Source organism: Dendropsophus ebraccatus, chromosome 12 (assembly GCF_027789765.1).
Source record: "Dendropsophus ebraccatus isolate aDenEbr1 chromosome 12, aDenEbr1.pat, whole genome shotgun sequence".
In the NCBI taxonomy this organism is placed as follows: Eukaryota; Metazoa; Chordata; class Amphibia; order Anura; family Hylidae; genus Dendropsophus; species Dendropsophus ebraccatus.
This window is the reverse complement of record NC_091465.1, coordinates 4,878,703-4,899,706: the sequence shown is the minus strand read 5'-3', so window position 1 is coordinate 4,899,706 and position 21,004 is coordinate 4,878,703. Positions and strand designations below refer to the sequence as shown.

General features: G+C 48.0%; 1 protein-coding gene across 8 annotated transcripts in view; it reads left to right on the top strand.

Moving 5' to 3' along the window:
• Positions 1–21,004, top strand: part of CHD5 (chromodomain helicase DNA binding protein 5) — a 161,500-nt gene that overhangs the window by 71,597 nt on the left and 68,899 nt on the right. For all 8 annotated transcript variants that reach the window (XR_011359376.1, XM_069948884.1, XM_069948883.1 and 5 more), the window contains exons 9-15: positions 195–419; positions 1,464–1,664; positions 1,810–2,021; positions 12,819–12,950; positions 14,382–14,481; positions 15,058–15,249; positions 19,939–20,139. Coding sequence is in view for 7 of the 8 variants with exons in the window: in XM_069948884.1 (XP_069804985.1) it covers positions 195–419; positions 1,464–1,664; positions 1,810–2,021; positions 12,819–12,950; positions 14,382–14,481; positions 15,058–15,249; positions 19,939–20,139 (1,263 nt within the window). In the remaining variant the exon portion in view is untranslated. The remainder of the gene's footprint in view (positions 1–194; positions 420–1,463; positions 1,665–1,809; positions 2,022–12,818; positions 12,951–14,381; positions 14,482–15,057; positions 15,250–19,938; positions 20,140–21,004) is intronic.

The following is a 21,004-nucleotide window of genomic DNA, read 5'->3' as shown; positions in this document are numbered from 1 at the left end:
AGATCACATGACCAGCCATACACCTGTGTGTCCAGGACAGATCACATGATCAGGGCAAATTTTTATCCCCTGGGGAAACACTAAAAAAGTTGAAGTGACAGCAAGCAGAGATCATTACCCAGGAAGTATATATAAGATTATACAGATCCCCCCCTGCCGGAATGGTTAATATAACTCTGTCTCTATGTCTGTAGGAGAAGGAGGGCATCCAGTGGGAGCCAAAGGAAGAAGAGGAGGATGAGGAGGATGGTGGAGAGGAGGAGGATGAGGAGGACGACCATATGGAATTCTGTCGCGTCTGTAAAGATGGAGGGGAGCTCCTGTGCTGCGACACCTGCCCCTCCTCCTACCATTTGCACTGTCTTAACCCACCTCTGCCTGAAATACCAAACGGGGAATGGCTCTGCCCGCGCTGCACTGTAAGTGGGGGTCCTGGGGATCATCATGGCCGCCGCCCGTGCCGCTATCTACATCTCATGTTCTCAGCTTCTCATCATATTGTGGAGTCTCCTGGAGAAGTTATGGTCTGGGATCAATACCTGCCGTATATCTCATCTGCCCTGAATTATTCATAATGGCTCCATCACATGACAGCTCCCCCTATAATGTAATAATGTATAATGCGCACACAGCCTGTACATGAGACCCGGACCCTTGTCACAGCCCCTGAAACCCCTCCTTGTTGTTGCCCCCTAATACACCCCTCTGTATACTGTGCACACAGCCTGTACATGAGACCCGGACCCTTGTCGCAGCCACTGGGACCCCTCCTTGTTGCCCCTCTAATACACCCCTCTGTATAAAGTTCACACAGCCTGTATTATGAGGCTTCGGCCCTTGTCGCCCCCCCTGGGACCCCTCCTTGTTGTTGCCCCCTAATACACCCCTCTGTATACTGTGCACACAGCCTGTACATGAGACCCGGACCCTTGTCTCCCCCCCTGGGACCCCTCCTTGTTGTTGCCCCCTAATACACCCCTCTGTATAATGTGAACACAGCCTGTATTATGAGGCCCGGACCCTTGTCGCCCCCCCTGGGACCCCTCTTTGCTGTTGCCCCCTAATACACCCATCTGTATAATGTGCACACAGCCTGTACATGAGACTCGGACCCTTGACGCCCCCCCCTGGGACCCCTCTTTGCTGTTGCCCCCTAATACACCCCTCTGTATAATGTGCACACAGCCTGTACATGAGGCCCGGACCCTTGTCGCACCTCCTGGGACCCCTCTTTGCTGTTGCCCCCTAATACACCCCTCTGTATAATGCTCACACAGCCTGTATTATGAGGCTTCGGCCCTTGTCTCCCCCCCTGGGACCCCTCTTTGCTGTTGCCCCCTAATACACCCCTCTGTATAATGCTCACACAGCCTGTATTATGAGGCCCGGACCCTTGTCTCCCCCCCTGGGACCCCTCTTTGCTGTTTCCCCTCTAATACACTTCTCTTTTTCCTTATTCGCAGTGTCCGCCTTTAAAAGGCAAAGTTCAAAGGATTCTTCACTGGGTCTGGAGAGAACCCCCCCCACATGTGTCCGGACCCCCGGGAGACATCGACCCCCTTATGCCACCCCCAAAGCCCGTAGAGGGAATCCCAGAACGGGAATTTTTTGTCAAGTGGGCCGGACTCTCCTATTGGCACTGCTCCTGGGTGAAGGAGTTACAGGTGAGAGGGTGTGAAATAATACTGATACCTTCCTGTAATCTGCCAAGTCTGCCAAGTCTGGACGGGTATCTGCCATGTGGATAGCCTCTAAGTGTATAAGAAGTAAGAAAATATGGCCGTGCTAATGTCCTTATGTGTCCGATAGCTTGAGCTTTACCACACGGTGATGTTCCGGAATTACCAAAGAAAGAACGACATGGATGACCCTCCGCCATTTGATTATGGTTCAGGGGATGAGGACGGAAAGAGCGAGAAACGGAAAACGAAAGACCCAGAATATGCAAAAATGGAGGAGAAGTATTATCGCTATGGCATAAAGCCGGAGTGGATGATGATCCACCGGATAATGAACCACAGGTAGGAGACATGAGTCCGTCTCATCATCCCGTGCCCACACCATTGGCATTGCATTTGATGTACAGTTGTCAGAGGTGTCAAGCAGTATTTAAAGGGATTTTCCCTTTTTGTACATTGTTAAGAATGGCGGCCATATTGCCCAAGCTGTTCTTAGCAGCATTTAGTGACATGCTTTACAGCAAGACTCATGGACAAAGACGTCAATAGACAGACTCTATCCCCTGAGATGAATGTGAGACATTACTGAGCGCGCTCTGTGACCTTTGAATAGGTCATTCCACAGGGAGCTGCCATTGTCTCCTCTATCTACTGGTGTCACATGACGCTGCAATGCTGTACAGATCACTTTACTGCAGCCTCCTCTTATCACCAAAGACACAACAGGAAGTCTCCGCTTAGTTTTAGCCCCAGTGGTGAGAATGAGAACTGCAAGATATCAGGATTATTTTATAATATAGAGAGAAAAATGGAAAATTAGGAAAAATGTCACGAAAATGTCTTTAAAAATCTGGTTAACATAAAAGTCATTGTCTGATGACACTGTCCCTTTGAAGGGGTAAATAGTAAGTCCATACAGCATAGTAAAGATCTGGACTGTAAGAATTCACTCAACATTTACATACACTGTATGGCTATTTTCACACAACATATCTTTTCGTAAAAGATACGTTGCCTATTCCTCTATGGGAACCTGGCAGGAGCGTATACACATAGTATACGCTCCGGCCAGGATCTCTTGTGGTGCCGCAAACAACTGACATGTCAGTTTTCTGTGTTCGCTATTCAGTGAATAGCGTCCACAGAAAACCATGTCAGTGCCCACTATGGAGCGAGCGGATACGGTCGCGCGCTGAATAGTGTGCAGTGGAGTCTTCTGATGCGGGCGTGCACAGATGCGCCCGCATCAGAACCCTGCGGCTGGAAAGATCATCCGGCCGGTACTGCAGTACCAGCCGGGATTATCCTTTCAGAGACCGGCTGTTCTGTGACCCGGCTGGGTCACGGAACGGCCGGTCTCTTACGCTGTGTGAACATAGCCTATGATTGTGTAAGTCGATGACTTTTGGGTAGTTTGTGTAGGATCCCTTTAAGGCCGCTGCTTGGAATGACTCTTAACGCACATGTGGATGGAGTCTAGTAACTTAATAATAAAAACTATTTCTCTTATACATTATTAACAGCCGCAAAGCGGAATTTGACCTTGATGGGAAAATGCTGCCCATAAAAGATCTTTATGGTCGGAGGCTTCACGGTTTGGAGCAGACTCCATAAAGACATCACTTAGAGATGTGACAGCAGAAAACACCGTAAATTACTTGGCGTTCGTCGAGAAGCGATGCCGACTGAATCCGAAAGTAGAAAGTATTTATCCTTAAAATGTCAGATTAATTTCCTTGTCCTCTCCGCATTATGGGTGCAGTAAGTGCCGCCTGTCCTCTCCGCATTATGGTCGAGGTAGGTTCTCCACATTATGGGTGTGGTAAGTGCCGGCTGTCCTCGGTCATCCTGAGGGTACAAGGAGAATGGTAATTGTGTGGAACCTTGTAAGATCAGTTCACAATGGTGTCCAGGTCCGTCTTATCCGCTCTCTGTGTTATGTTGTGCGTACCACAGATGAGATACATAGTGCACAGGTTGAGGCTGCGTTTGCATATCTTCATCATGTGATCAGCATTACCAGGCTTTATCATGTGATCAGCATTACCAGGCTTCATCATGTGATCAGCATTACCAGGCTTCATCATATGATCAGTATTTCCAGGCTTCATCATGTGATCAGCATTACAAGGCTTCATCATGTGATCAGTATTTCCAGGCTTCATCATGTGATCAGCATTACCAGGCTTCATCATGTGATCAGCATTACCGGGCTTCATCATGTGATCAGCATTACCAGGCTTCATCATGTGATCAGCATTACCAGGCTTCATCATGTGATCAGTATTTCCAGGCTTCATCATGTGATCAGCATTACCAGGCTTCATCATGTGATCAGCATTACCGGGCTTCATCATGTGATCAGCATTACCAGGCTTCATCATGTGATCAGTATTACCAGGCTTCATCATGTGATCAGCATTACCAGGCTTCATCATGTGATCAGCATTATGTAGTTCAGGCCATAATCTGATATTAACCTATTGAAAGACTCATATTCTGGTGATCAGCCAATGCCTGAACCTTTTGTAAGGTTGTTGTTGCTGTGCGGAGGAGGAGCTTTGTGCAGATAAGAACCGCCCATGAGGAGCTGTCTCTTGCCCCTATTGAGCCTGCCTCTATCCTTGTGGCTGTCCAGCCCTGCTGGGAGTTGTAGTTAGAGGCCTGTGTTCTGTATTATCGGTCTTTCTCCTGATGACCTCGCGCCCACACCCCGCCCTCGCCCTCCCGCCTGCCGTGCATGTTTCTTGTCTGGTCTTTTTCTGCACTTACTGTAATGAGTTTTCCTATTTCCATACGATACGCTGTGTTCTCATTCTTCATGTTACATATTTATGTCGTCCGTGTAATCCCATCCCATTGGCTTTCCTGGCTGCTGCGGTTATCTCACCGTCTGATTAACGGCCAAATAATCGTATAATTCACATCCGAGAACATTACAGGATGGAAAAGTAAAAGACCCCAGTAAAGCTCCTGTTTGTGGGTTCCTGTGGTGGTGTCGTGAGTGAAGAACCTGCCTCGGGACTTCACATCTGAGACCGTCACCATGGCAACGCACATTTCAAGCAAATTGATGTTGTGACTACGTGGAGCCGGAGTGACAGAAGAAAAATATCTTTTTTTTCCTTTAAACACTGTAATTGTAATGATATTAAACATATGATTAAAATCCGAGAAATGAGACTGCAATTAGGAGCGCGTGATACATCAATCCTGCCCGCGTGAGGCCTTCTAGCAGCCGTCATTAAAAATAGTACCGCCACCGCCACCAGCTTCAGTCACAGCGCCACTATTAGTATTAATCCGAGCGTAGGCGCCAAACCTGAATCGGGATCGTTCATGGAAAACTACAGACCCCCCCCCCCATAGTGCAGATACGTTGTTCTATAAATAAAAATAGGAAAACCTCTGTTCTTATCTCTCAAAGACACAAAGTCCTCTCTGTGCTGGGCGGCCATGTTTTGGCTTCCCTATTGTCGCTTTTAAATAAGTTACAGTGATTTCCCCAGAGTGTGATTCCGACTGTCTCTACTTATATAATTTAGATGGAGAGATGGGGATCCAGTACTATCTGTGCTGATATACAGACAGCAGTGTCTATATGTATGGTATTTACATGGATGAAAAGAGAGAACCTATATTATTTGCAGTCAGAGGTAAGGAGACAGCACTATCTGTACCTACATCAATTACAGGGAGAGGTAAGGAGGCAGCACTATCTGTACCTACATCATTTACAGGGAGAGGTAAGGAGGCAGCACTATCTGTACCTACATCATTTACAGGGAGAGGTAAGGAGGCAGCACTATCTGTACCTACATCATTTACAGGGAGAGGTAAGGAGGCAGCACTATCTGTACCTACATCATTTACAGGGAGAGGTAAGGAGGCAGCACTATTTGTACCTACATCATTTACAGGGAGAGGTAAGGAGGCAGCACTATCTGTACCTACATCATTTACAGGGAGAGGTAAGGAGGCAGCACTATCTGTACTTACATCAATTACAGGGAGAGGTAAGGAGGCAGCACTATCTGTACCTACATCTTTACAGGGAGAGGTAAGGAGGCAGCACTATCTGTACCTACATCATTTACAGGGAGAGGTAAGGAGGCAGCACTATCTGTACCTACATCATTTACAGGAAGAGGTAAGGAGGCAGCACTATCTGTACCTACATCATTTACAGGGAGAGGTAAGGAGGCAGCACTATCTGTACCTACATCAATTACAGGGAGAGGTAAGGAGGCAGCACTATCTGTACCTACATCTTTACAGGGAGAGGTAAGGAGGCAGCACTATCTGTACCTACATCATTTACAGGGAGAGGTAAGGAGGCAGCACTATCTGTACCTACATCTTTACAGGGAGAGGTAAGGAGGCAGCACTATCTGTACCTACATCATTTACAGGGAGAGGTAAGGAGGCAGCACTATCTGTACCTACATCTTTACAGGGAGAGGTAAGGAGGCAGTACTATCTGTACCTACACCATTTACAGGGAGAGGTAAGGAGGCAGCACTATCTGTACCTACATCAATTACAGGGAGAGGTAAGGAGGCAGCACCATCTGTACCTACATCTTTTACAGGGAGAGGTAAGGAGGCAGCACTATCTGTACCTACATCATTTACAGCGAGAGGTAAGGAGGCAGCACCATCTGTACCTACATCTTTTACAGGGAGAGGTAAGGAGGCAGCACTATCTGTACCTACATAATTTACAGGGAGAGGTAAGGAGGCAGCACTATCTGTACCTACATCATTTACAGGGAGAGGTAAGGAGGCAGTACTGTCTGTGTTTATATTAATCACAGGGAGGCAGCACTATCTGTGCCTGTATCCCTTAGAGAGGGAGATGGTTTGTTTCTTGGCAGTATACAGGCTCAGTAATGGTAATCAGTAGTATTATTATTTTTGGCCCGCCAGGCAATTCAGAGTTTTTATTACATCTGTCCCGCCATGGCTATTATATAAGAGACTATTGGGGAGGGCTGGCTATTATATAAGAGACTATTGGGGAGGGCTGGCTACTATATGAGACTATGGGGAGGGCTGGCTATTATATAAGAGACTATGGAGGAGGGCTGGCTACTATATGAGACACTATGGGGGAGGGCTGACTACTATATGAGACTATGGGGGAGGGCTGGCTACTATATAAGAGACTATGGGGAGGGCTGACTACTATATGAGACTACAGGGGAGGGCTGGCTACTATATGATACTATTAGGGAGGGCTGGCTACTATATAAGAGACTATGGGGAGGGCTGACTACTATATGAGACTATGGGGGAGGGCTGGCTACTATATGAGACTACAGGGGAGGGCTGGCTACTATATTATACTATTAGGGAGGGCTGGCTACTATATAAGACTACAGGGGAGGGCTGGCTACTATATAAGAGACTATGGGGGAGGGCTGGCTACTATATAAGAGATTATGGGGGAGGGCTGGCTACTATATAAGAGACTATGGGGGAGGGCTGGCTACTATATAAGACTATGGGGGAGGGCTGGCTACTATATGAGACTACAGGGGAGGGCTGGCTACTATATGAGACTACAGGGGAGGGCTGGCTACTATATAAGAGACTATGGGGGAGGGCTGGCTACTATATAAGAGATTATGGGGAGGGCTGGCTACTATATAAGAGGCTATGGGGAGAGATGGCTACTATATAAGAGACTATGGGGAGGGCTGGCTACTATATAAGAGACTATGGGGAGAGATGGCTACTATATAAGAGACTATGGGGGAGGGCTGGCTACTATATAAGAGACTATGGGGGAGGGCTGGCTACTATATGAGACTATGGGGAGGGCTGGCTACTATATAAGAGACTATGGGGAGGGCTGGCTACTACATAAGAGACTATGAGGGAGGGCTGGCTACTATATAAGAGACTATGGGGGAGGACTTGCTACTATATAAAAGACTGGGGAGGGCTGGCTACTATATGAGACTATGGGGGAGGGCTGACTACTATATAAAAGACTATGGGGGAGGGCTGGCTACTATATAAGAGACTATGGGGGAGGGCTGGCTACTATATGAGACTATGGGGAGGGCTGGCTACTATATAAGACACTATGGGGAGGGCTGACTACTATATGAGACTATGGGGGAGGGATGACTACTACATAAGAGAATATGGGGGAGGACTGGCTACTATATAAAAGACTGGGGGAGGGCTGGCTACTATATAAGAGACTATGGGGGAGGGCTGGCTTCTATATAAGAGACTATGGGGGAGGGATGGCTACTATATGAGACTATGGGGAGGGCTGACTACTATAAAAGAGACTATGGGGAGGGCTGACTACTATAAAAGAGACTGGGGAGGGCTGGCTACTATATAAGAGACTATGGGGAGGGCTGGCTACTATATAAGGGACTATGTGGGAGGGCTGGCTACTATATGAGACTATGGGGGAGGGATGGCTACTACATAAGAGAATATGGGGGAGGACTGGCTACTATATAAAAGACTATGGGGGAGGGATGGCTACTATGGGGGAGGGGTGGCTACTATATGAGACTATGGGGAGGGCTGGCTACTATATAAGACACTATGGGGGAGGGCTGACTACTATATGAGAGACTATGGGGAGGGCTGGCTACTATATAAGAGACTATGGGGAGGGCTGGCTACTATATAAGGGACTATGTGGGAGGGCTGGCTACTATATAAAAGACTATGGGGGAGGGCTGGCTACTATATGAGACTATGGGGGAGGGCTGACTACTATATAAAAGACTATGGGGGAGGGCTGACTACTATATAAGACACTATGGGGGAGGGCTGACTACTATATAAGACACTATGGGGGAGGGCTGGCTACTATATAAGACACTATGGGGGAGGGCTGGCTACTATATAAGACACTATGGGGGAGGGCTGGCTACTATATAAGAGACTATGGGGAGGGCTGGCTACTATATGAGACTATGGGGGAGGGCTAGCTACTATATAAGAGACTATGGGGGAGGGCTGGCTACTATATGAGACTATGGGGAGGGCTGGCTACTATATGAGACTATGGGGAGGGCTGGCTACTATATGAGACTATGGGGAGGGCTGACTACTATATAAAAGACTATGGGGGAGGGCTGGCTACTATATAAGAGACTATGGGGGAGGGCTGGCTACTATATAAGACACTATGGGGGAGGGCTGACTACTATATAAGACACTATGGGGGAGGGCTGACTACTATATGAGACTATGGGGAGGGCTGACTACTATATGAGACTATGAGGGAGGGCTGGCTACTATATAAGAGACTATGGGGAGGGCTGGCTACTATATGAGACTATGGGGAGGGCTGGCTACTATATGAGACTATGGGGAGGGCTGGCTACTATAAAAGAGACTATGGGGAGGGCTGACTACTATATAAGAGACTATGGGGGAGGGCTGGCTACTATATGAGACTATGGGGGAGGGCTGGCTACTATATGAGACTATGGGGGAGGGCTGGCTACTATAAAAGATACTATGGGGAGGGCTGACTACTATATAAGAGACTATGGGGAGGGCTGGCTACTATATGAGACTATGGGGGAGGGCTGGCTACTATATGAGACTATGGGGGAGGGCTGGCTACTATATAAGAGACTATGGGGAGGACTGGCTACTATATAAGAGACTATGGGGAGGACTGGCTACTATAAGAGACTATGGGGAGGGCTGGCTACTATAAAAGAGACTATGGGGAGGGCTGGCTACTATATAAGAGACTATGGGGAGGGCTGGCTACTATATGGGACACTTGGGGAGTTGCCTACTTTTTGGGAATTATTAGAAGGGCTGGCTAATATGTGGGGCAATTTTTTTGGAATTGGCTATTATATGAGTTGGGGTATAATCATGTCATAGCAATTTATTATGTCATTTATCATAGTGTCTGGGGCTGGGAGACTCACATCACTGACAGTGCCAGGAACAATGCACACTGCTCTGACAGTGCCAGCACCGCCGCATTCGCGCTTCAATAATTATCATGGTTGGCCCGCGACTTTGTCCAATTTTTTAATTTTAGCCCCCTGTGTATTTGAGTTTGACCCCCCTGATCTAGATCCTGTCAGCAGACACATATTACTCTCCCGATTAGTGATGTATATATACAGTATATATATATCCTCGCACTGTAACGTCCAGCTTCCCCCGGATTAGGTTGCACTTCTATGTGAAGCAGTTTGCACTCGTTCTCCTGAACCCGGAGTGAAGGCGACACTTAGTGTATGTGCCCTGCGGGGACGTGTGCCGCCATAGTCTGTCTTTATTATACTCAATGATATTACTGTGCGGTGGCTCTGGGTGTGAATCCAGCGTCGGCCCTGGGAGATGATACATAAACGTGTATCTCACAATATATGTGCCCCCTGTTATAGAAGATGTACAACCGCGTCCCGGAGATCTATCTGTCCTGAGCTACCGGCTACAAATCAGCTGAGGCCGGCCATATAGCGGTGATTGTGGCTGGCGGAGTGATGGATGGCGGCTTGTATATACTTCATCTGGTTACATTGTGGTATAGATGACAGCGCCGTCCAGTACAGCTACATGCGGCCATATCATGCTGTAGATTTCCCTGCCACAGAGTATGAGAAAGTAGTCCTCCTCTCTGGAGGACCCGACATCTTTATACATAGAAGAGTGGGAGTCGTGTAATACCTCTTCTCTCCTGAGATGGCGCTATAGGGAGATTGCTTGGGCTCCTCCTGTCATCAGCCTAACCAGGCAACTGTTTCCAGTCACGTGACCTGTTCATTACCTGCTCACTAATAAGAGTAATAAGGGGTGGAGCCTTGACAACCGCTTGGTTTCCCATTTCATCAATAGTTGATTAGTGGGGTGTCTGTGGATAGGCTATCAGTAGGTGATCGGTGGGGTGTCTGTGGATAGGCTATCAGTAGGTGATCGGTGGGGTGTCTGTGGATAGGCTATCAGTAGGTGATCGCTGGGGTGTCTGTGGATAGGCTATCAGTAGGTGATCGCTGGGGTGTCTGTGGATAGGCTATCAGTAGGTGATCGGTGGGGTGTCTGTGGATAGGCTATCAGTAGGTGATCGGTGGGGTGTCTGGATAGGCTATCAGTAGGTGATCGCTGGGGTGTCTGTGGATAGGCTATCAGTAGGTGATCGCTGGGGTGTCTGTGGATAGGCTATCAGTAGGTGATTGGTGGGGTGTCTGTGTATAGGCTATCAGTAGTTGATCAGTGGAGTGTCTGTGTATAGGCTATCAGTAGTTGATCAGCAGAGTGTCTGTGTATAGGCTATCAGTAGTTGATCTGTGGAGTGTCTGTGTATAGGCTATCAGTAGTTGATCGGCGAAGTGTCTGTGTTTAGGCTATCAGTAGTTGATCAGTGGAGTGTCTGTGTATAGGCTATCAGTAGTTGATCGGCGGAGTGTCTGTGTATAGGCTATCAGTAGTTGATCGGCGGAGTGTCTGTGTATAGGCTATCAGTAGTTGATCGGCGGAGTGTCTGTGTATAGGCTATCAGTAGTTGATCGGCGGAGTGTCTGTGTATAGGCTATCAGTAGTTGATCGGCGGAGTGTCTGTGTATAGGCTATCAGTAGATGATCAGTGGAGTGTCTGTGTATAGGCTATCAGTAGATAATCAGTGGAGTGTCTGTGTATAGGCTATCAGTAGTTGATCAGTGGAGTGTCTGTGTATAGGCTATCAGTAGTTGATCAGTGGAGTGTCTGTGTATAGGCTATCAGTAGTTGATCGGTGGAGTGTCTGTGTATAGGCTATCAGTAGTTGATCAGCGGAGTGTCTGTGTATAGGCTATCAGTAGGTGATCAGTGGAGTGTCTGTGTATAGGCTATCAGTAGTTGATCAGCGGAGTGTCTGTGTATAGGCTATCAGTAGGTGATCAGTGGTTGTTTCCAGGACAGCCCCTTACAGGGTTACCATGTACGATCTGTATCAGGCTGTAGCTGTGAGTATATATAATAGAGAGGGAGGGGTAATACGCTGCGATGTCAGACGTTCCTGAGCGGATTTGCTGCCTCGGACGTTGCGATGATCCCTCCGGGGCCCCTGACTCATTTCTGCAGATCTCTTTCCCTGTTCTGTCATCTTCCCTTATCGTAAACCTTGTACCTCAGCCAACACGCGGCGGCGGCCATTAGTGTAATAGGAGATAAACGTGGCGCTTATGACCGCTGTAATCAGTTTAGGTAAAGGGACTAATAGATCGCTGCCCACCGCCCCTATATCAGTGGGGGGCACTGCTGTAATAGAGGCGGGCTCATCCCATACAAGCCAGTCTAAAAGGGATTGTCCAGGTCATCTTCATAAGTGGCGCCACTCCTGTTCTGAGGTTGGGCCTGGTATTGCAGGTCTGTCTCATTCATTGGAGATGAGCGTCAGTGTCCTAAACAACTCATGGGCAGGTGTCCTGGTTTTAGAAGGAAGCGGCCATGTTTTTCTAATATCAGCTGTTGCACAACTACAATTCCCATCGTGCTTAAAGCTTTGGCAGTCCACAATTGATGGGAATTGTAGTTTTGCCACAGCTGGAGGGCGGCCCCACATCATTAACCAGTGGAGATAGTCCTATGGCCGCTGTAGTAGGTAGAGGCTGTGTATTCTATGCAGTGTATTTGCCCGTGTGTTGGTTATTACGTTTTTTATCTGTTCAGTTTTTGGCCGTGTGTTGGTTATTACGTTTTTTATCTGTTCAGTTTTTGGCCGTGTGTTGGTTATTACGTTTTTTATCTGTTCAGTTTTTGGCCGTGTGTTGGTTATTACGTTTTTTATCTGTTCAGTTTTTGGCCGTGTGTTGGTTATGACGTTTTTTATCTGTTCAGTTTTTGGCCGTGTGTTGGTTATGACGTTTTTTATCTGTTCAGTTTTTGGCCGTGTGTTGGTTATTACGTTTTTTATCTGTTCAGTTTTTGGCCGTGTGTTGGTTATTACGTTTTTTATCTTCAGTTTTTGGCCGTTTGTTGGTTATTACGTTTTTTATTTCTTCAGTTTTTGGCCGTGTGTTGGTTATTACGTTTTTTATCTGTTCAGTTTTTGGCCGTGTGTTGGTTATTACGTTTTTTATCTGTTCAGTTTTTGGCCGCGTGTGTTGGTTATTATGTTTTTTACCTCTTCAGTTCTTTGTTTTCTTGCAGCTTTGACAAGAAGGGAGACGTCCATTATCTGATAAAGTGGAAGGATCTGCCCTACGACCAGTGCACCTGGGAGATCGACGACATTGACATCCCGGAGTATGAGGCTCTGAAACAAGCCTACTGGGACCACAGGTATACTGGGATCAGACTGGGGGATGTCTGACACCGATTGGGCTTTGCTTCTTGTGGATCTGCAGGTACAATGCGGTTAAAGGGGTCCTCCAAAGGAAAAAAATGTTTTTAAATCAACTGGTGTCAGAAAGTTATACAGATTTGTGAATTACTTCTATTTAAACACCTCCAGTCTTCCAGTACTTATCAGCTACTGTATGTCCTGCAGGAAGTGGTGTATTCTCTCCAGTCTGACACAGGGCTCTCTGCTGCCACCTCTGTCCATGTCAGGAACTGTCCAGAGCAGGAGAGGGTTTCTATGGGGATTTGCTGCTGCTCTGGACAGTTCCTGACATGGACAGAGGTGGCAGCAGAGAGCACTGTGTCAGACTGGAGAGAATATACGTAATAGACGTAAATAACAGATCTATATAACTTTTTGAAACCCCCTCAGTGATGACCTCATATCCAGGCTGTGCATGAGAAGGGTGACATCTTGTGGGGTGTATATAACCCTCTCAGTGATGACCTCATATCCAGGCCGTGTATGAGGGGGGTGACATCTTGTGGGGTGTATATAACCCTCTCAGTGGTGACCCCGTATCCAGGCAGTGTATGAGGGGGGTGACATCTTGTGGGGTGTATATAACCCTCTCAGTGGTGACCCCGTATCCAGGCCGTGTATGAGGAGGGTGACATCTTGTGGGGTGTATATAACCCTCTCAGTGATGACCCCATATCTAGGCCGTGTATGAGGGGGGGTGACATCTTGTGGGGTGTATATAACCCCCTCAGTGGTGACCCCGTATCCAGGCTGTGTATGAGGGGGGGGGGACTTTTTGTGGGGTGTATATAACCCTCTCAGTGATGACCCCATATCCAGGCCGTGTATGAGGGGGGTGACTTCTTGTGGGGTGTATATAACCCCCTCAGTGGTGACCCCGTATCCAGGCCGTGTATGAGGGGGGGGGGTGACATCTTGTGGGGTGTATATAACCCTCTCAGTGATGACCCCGTATCCAGGCCGTGTATGAGGGGGGTGACATCTTGTGGGGTGTATATAACCCTCTCAGTGATGACCCCGTATCCAGGCCGTGTATGAGGGGGGTGACATCTTGTGGGGTGTATATAACCCTCTCAGTGATGACCCCGTATCCAGGCCGTGTATGAGGGGGGTGACATCTTGTGGGGTGTATATAACCCTCTCAGTGGTGACCCCGTATCCAGGCCGTGTATGAGGGGGTGACATCTTGTGGGGTGTATATAACCCTCTCAGTGGTGACCCCGTATCCAGGCCGTGTATGAGGGGGGGGGGGGACTTCTTGTGGGGTGTATATAACCCCCTCAGTGGTGACCCCATATCCAGGCAGTGTATGAGGGGGGTGACATCTTGTGGGGTGTATATAACCCTCTCAGTTTATCCACCATTCATTGTGCCGTCTGATGTTTCAGAGAGTTAATGTTGGGAGAAGATTCCCGAGTTCCGGGTCGATTTAGGAAGAGAGCGAAGGACGACGTGTCGGAGAAGCCTCCTCTCACCGCGATAGTGGATGTAAGTACCTGGACTCTCTGCAGGTCACTGCTCTCCCTCCCTCCTCTCACCCCGATTTTGGATGTTAGGACCAGGAGTCTCTGCAGATCACAGGCTCGCCCCCCCCCTTCTCACACCCCGATACTGGATGTAAATACCAGAGTCTATGCAGGTCACAGGCCTCTCACCCCGATACTGGATGTAAGGACCAGTACTCTCTGCAGGTCACTGGCTCGCTCGCCCTCCTCTCACCTGATAGTGAATGTAAGGACCAGTACTCTCTGCAGGTCACTGGCTCGCTCGCCCTCCTCTCACCCCGATACTGGATGTAAGGACCAGTACTCTCTGCAGGTCACTGCTCGCTCGCCCTCCTCTCACCCCGATAGTGGATGTAAGGACCAGTACTCTCTGCAGGTCACTGCTCGCTCGCCCTCCTCTCACCCCGATACTGGATGTAAGGACTGGGACTTTCTGCAGGTCACTGGCTCGCTCGCCCTCCTCTCACCTGATAGTGAATGTAAGGACCAGTACTCTCTGAAGGTCACTGCTCGCTCGCCCTCCTCCTCCTCTCACAGATCTTCTCTTCCTCTCTTGTAGCCTACGGTTAAGTTCGATAAGCAGCCATGGTACATCAACTCCACCGGCGGCACCTTACACCCCTATCAGCTGGAGGGACTGAACTGGCTGAGGTTCTCGTGGGCACAGGGCACCGACACCATCCTGGCAGACGAGATGGGACTCGGGAAGACCGTCCAGACCATTGTGTTCCTCTACTCCTTGTATAAAGAGGTATTCCTGCTTCTACAGCATGGGGGGTGTATCTATATACAGCCGTATCTATATACAGCCATATCCATATACAGCCTCATTGGTAAACAGCCATATCCATATACAGCCTCATCCATATACAGCCATATCTATATACAGCCATATCCATATACAGCCATATCCATATACAGCCTCATCCATATACAGCCATATCTATATACAGCCATATCCATATACAGCCATATCCATATACAGCCTCATCCATATACAGCCATATCCATATACAGCCATATCCATATACAGCTATATCCTTATACAGCCTCATCCATATACAGCCATATCCATATACAGCCATATCCATATACAGCCATATCCATATACAGCCTCATCCATATACAGCTATATCCATATACAGCCTCATCCATACACAGCCATATCCATATACAGCCTCATCCATATACAGCCATATCCATATACAGCCTCATCCATATACAGCCATATCTATATACAGCCATATCTATATACAGCCATATCTATATACAGCCTCATCCATATACAGCCATATCTATATACAGCCTCATCCATATACAGCCATATCTATATACAGCCATATCCATATACAGCCATATCCATATACAGCCTCATCCATATACAGCCATATCTATATACAGCCATATCCATATACAGCCATATCCATATACAGCCATATCCATATACAGCCTCATCCATATACAGCCATATCCATATACAGCCTCATCCATATACAGCTATATCCATATACAGCCTCATCCATACACAGCCATATCCATATACAGCCTCATCCATATACAGCCATATCCATATACAGCCTCATCCATATACAGCCATATCTATATACAGCCATATCTATATACAGCCATATCTATATACAGCCTCATCCATATACAGCCATATCTATATACAGCCTCATCCATATACAGCCATATCTATATACAGCCTCATCCACATACAGCCATATCCATATACAGCCTCATCCATATACAGCCATATCCATATACAGCCTCATCCATATACAGCCATATCTATATACAGCCATATCTATATACAGCCATATCTATATACAGCCTCATCCATACACAGCCATATCCACATACAGCCTCATCCATATACAGCCTCATCCATATACAGCCATATCTATATACAGCCATATCTATATACAGCCTCATCCATAAACAGCCATATCCATATACAGCTATATCCATATACAGCCTCATCCATATACAGCCATATCTATATACAGCCATATCCATATACAGCCTCATCCATATACAGCCATATCTATATACAGCTATATCCATATACAGCCTCATCCATATACAGCCATATCCATATACAGCCTCATCCATATACAGCCTCATCCATATACAGTCTCATCCATATACAGTCTCATCCATATACAGCCTCATCCATTTACAGCTATATCCATATACAGCCTCATCCACATACAGCCATGTCTTTATACAGCCATATCCATATACAGCCATATCTATATACAGCCATATCTATATACAGCCATATCCATATACAGCCTCATCCATTTACAGCCTCATCCATTTACAGCCATATCTATATACAGCCATATCTATATACAGCCATATCTATATACAGCCATATCTATATACAGCCATATCCATATACAGCCATATCCATATACAGCCTCATCCATATACAGCCATATCCATATACAGCCATATCCATATACAGCCTCATCGTTATACCACCATATCTGTATAGCCATATCAATATATTATATACCGCCATATCTCTATACAGCCATATATTATATACCGTCATATCTATATAGAATGACTGCACCATATGTTTCCTGTAGACCTGATGTGTGATGCCCCCGCTCCCCTGATTAGTGGCGGTCCGTTACCTGCTGTATAGTGCCGGGCAGCGCGCAGCGTCACAGACAGGACAAACAGCGCAGTGTTTGCTTTAATAAACGCTCAGTTTTATCCTGGCGCTCACGGATTGTTTGATTAGTCCCACGTGCGAGCGGACGGCCATGACAGATGTTGTGTCTGATTTTTTTTTCTTTTTTTAAATTCAAATTACAAAGAAAATCTCATAATGGCAGATGGTGTTTTCTTAGACACTGACAGGAGGATAGAGTTACTGTGGGGACAGGACATGGGATGAATATTGCAAAAAGACTGAACTCAGCAGACGGTGGATGAACTGGAGCGTGCGGGAGAGCCGCACCGCTCCTGGCATTCTGCACTACATGTACCAGTGCTCCAGCCCTGGCACCGCTCCTGGGATAGCATTCTGCACTACATGTCCCAGTGCTCCGGCCCTGGCACCGCTCCTGGGATAGCATTCTGCACTACATGTCCCAGTGCTCCAGCCCTGGCACCGCTCCTGGGATAGCATTCTGCACTACATGTACCAGTGCTCCAGCCCTGGCACCGCTCCTGGGATAGCATTCTGCACTACATGTCCCAGTGCTCCGGCCCTGGCACCGCTCCTGGGATAGCATTCTGCACTACATGTACCAGTGCTCCAGCCCTGGCACCGCTCCTGGGATAGCATTCTGCACTACATGTACCAGTGCTCCAGCCCTGGCACCGCTCCTGGGATAGCATTCTGCACTACATGTACCAGTGCTCCGGCCCTGACACCGCTCCTGGGATAGCATTCTGCACTACATGTACCAGTGCTCCAGCCCTGGCACCGCTCCTGGGATAGCATTCTGCACTACATGTACCAGTGCTCCAGCCCTGGCACCGCTCCTGGGATAGCATTCTGCACTACATGTACCAGTGCTCCAGCCCTGGCACCGCTCGTGGGATAGCATTCTGCACTACATGTCCCAGTGCTCCAGCCCTGGCACCGCTCCTGGGATAGCATTCTGCACTACATGTCCCAGTGCTCCAGCCCTGGCACCGCTCCTGGGATAGCATTCTGCACTACATGTACCAGTGCTCCAGCCCTGGCACCGCTTCTGGGATAGCATTCTGCACTACATGTCCCAGTGCTCCAGCCCTGGCACTGCTTCTGGGATAGCATTCTGCACTACATGTACCAGTGCTCCGGCCCTGGCACTGCTTCTGGGATAGCATTCTGCACTACAGGCACCAGTGCTCCAGCCCTGGCACCGCTCCTGGGATAGCATTCTGCACTACATGCACCAGTGCTCCGGCCCTGGCACCGCTCCTGGGATAGCATTCTGCACTACATGTACCAGTGCTCCAGCCCTGGCACCGCTCCTGGGATAGCATTCTGCACTACATGTCCCAGTGCTCCAGCCCTGGCACCGCTCCTGGGATAGCATTCTGCACTACATGTCCCAGTGCTCCAGCCCTGGCACCGCTCCTGGGATAGCATTCTGCACTACATGTCCCAGTGCTCCGGCCCTGGCACCGCTCCTGGGATAGCATTCTGCACTACATGTCCCAGTGCTCCAGCCCTGGCACCGCTCCTGGGATAGCATTCTGCACTACATGTCCCAGTGCTCCGGCTCTGTCACCGCTCATTGTTGCAGCCCCAGGAAGCCCAACCATCCAATGACTCAGGATTCATAGCTCCTTACTGAGTAGTTATCTATTCCCTATTGTTCTCCTGTTTGAACAGACCCTATTTATGTAAAGTGTAACGGACATGTAAATGTCACTTATCAGAAATCAATAAGTATCAATAGTACAAGCAATTTTGAGAAACTCTGTAATAGGTTTAATTAAGCAAAAGAGTTTTCTTCAGTACTCAGAAAGCAGTTTTCCTACCTCCCCCCTCAATTCAAAAGAAGCAGGATTTCTGTGTCCATTAAGTTCTATGGAGGGGGGAGGGGCTGAGGGGGATGAGTGAGCACAAAGAGGAGAAAGGGCAGCCCTGCACAGCACATCATCCGGCAATCTTCTCTCACCAAGCTCCGAGACCAGCACTGACCTTTCTGACCTGTGAATCCAGCGTTTTATGTCCCCACACAGTCTCCAAACTGTACAGCTGCTTGTCTGCTCTTCCTGCTTATTCATCCCCCTCAGCCCCTCCCCCTCTATAGGTTATAATGGACTCGGCAAACCTGTCTTCACTTTGCTCCTCTGTAATGAAGACGACATTGCCTGGTCGTGGTGGTGGTCGGGGAGTGGCAGAACAGCTTTTTGAGTACAAGCCTTTTTTGTCTAATAAAACCTATTACAGAGTATATATTAGGAGGTGATGGGGTCCAACCAGTGGTCCATGGGGGGAATAGTCCCCTCTCATTTTGCTTTTGAACCCAGTTTCAGTAAAGATGGTATGAGCCGGTCACACGTCTCTGTCATAGGTAATGGATTATCCCTAGTAATGTGAACTGTTAATGGACCTCAGAACACTGTTCACACATCTGTACACACTAGAGGGAAGCTGGATATTAGTAGGACTGACGGACTCTCTTATCTGCACCATGGCCTCCCAGCTCCGTCCTGACAGATCATGTCTAAGAAAAGAAAGATCAGGCATAGTGACTTGTAAAGCCCGATCCTCTTGAGGTGTCTGGCAGCGGTGTACTCCCGTTCAGCCATGGATATAGACCCCTGTAGTCCGTCCCTCCCGCTGTGGACTCATCTGGGTGGGTTACTATGAGAAGTTCTGCTCTGTACGCAGGAACGGACACACAGTGATTTGGCGCACATTCAGAGCTTCTCTTACCTGTAATAATATCTTGTGTATGGCTTCTTCTTTCATCAGGGCCATTCGAAGGGTCCGTACCTGGTCAGTGCCCCCTTGTCCACCATCATTAACTGGGAGCGGGAGTTTGAGATGTGGGCGCCAGAGTTCTACGTTGTGACCTACACCGGGGATAAGGACAGCCGCGCTGTGATCAGAGAGAACGAATTCTCCTTCGAGGACAACGCCATCAAGAGCGGCAAGAAGGTGTTCCGGATGAGAGTAAGAGCGCAGGCTGCATTCATAACCTATGTGCCCCCAGAGCTGTACATCACTATGAAGAGGATCACCACCATGTAGCTTTCATGTCGTCGCAGGAACGGTGAACCCCTCTGATCCTGAGGGGGATCCCGCTCTCCATTCTGGTGGGAGAGAGGCTCCATATACTCACTTCCCCTTTATTGCCATGTGCTGAATCTCTACAGAAATCCCATAGCGAGTGAATGAAATGGTGGTGGATCATGTGCGCCCTACAATGGGCATCCTCTATTGTCATTATCTATGGGGTCCCAGAGGTCTGACTCACCGGTCAGCTAGTTATTACCTGCCCCATGGATAATTTGGGCATAACCCCTTTAGGGATAGAGGGTCGGTGAGGACCCCAATCGACCCAAATTTACATTTTTTAAAGATTCTATTAAAGTTGATGAGTTGAAAACCACTGTAGTGGACCCAGTGAAGATTTAAAGGGATTATCTGGGGAGCAGAAAAGATCCTACCTCTTCTGCTCCTGGCACTCCACTTCTTCCCACTGACCGTCTATGTCGAGGGGGGAAGGTTACATCCTCATGAAGATCCGCAGCACATAGGTAGTGGGGTAGTATAGACTTGAGCCTTGACTTCATTCCATGGATCTTAAAGGGGTTGCTCACCCTAAATTTTTTTCTTTTCAAATCAGCTAGTGCCAGAAAGTTTCAGACTGAGATTTGTAATTTATCTCTATTAAAAAAATCTCCAGTCTTCCAGTACTTATCAGCTGCTGTATGTCCTGCAGGAAGTGGTGTATTCTCTCCAGTCTGACACAGTGCTCTCTGCTGCCACCTCTGTCCATGTCAGGAACTGTCCAGAGCAGGAGAGGGTTTCTATG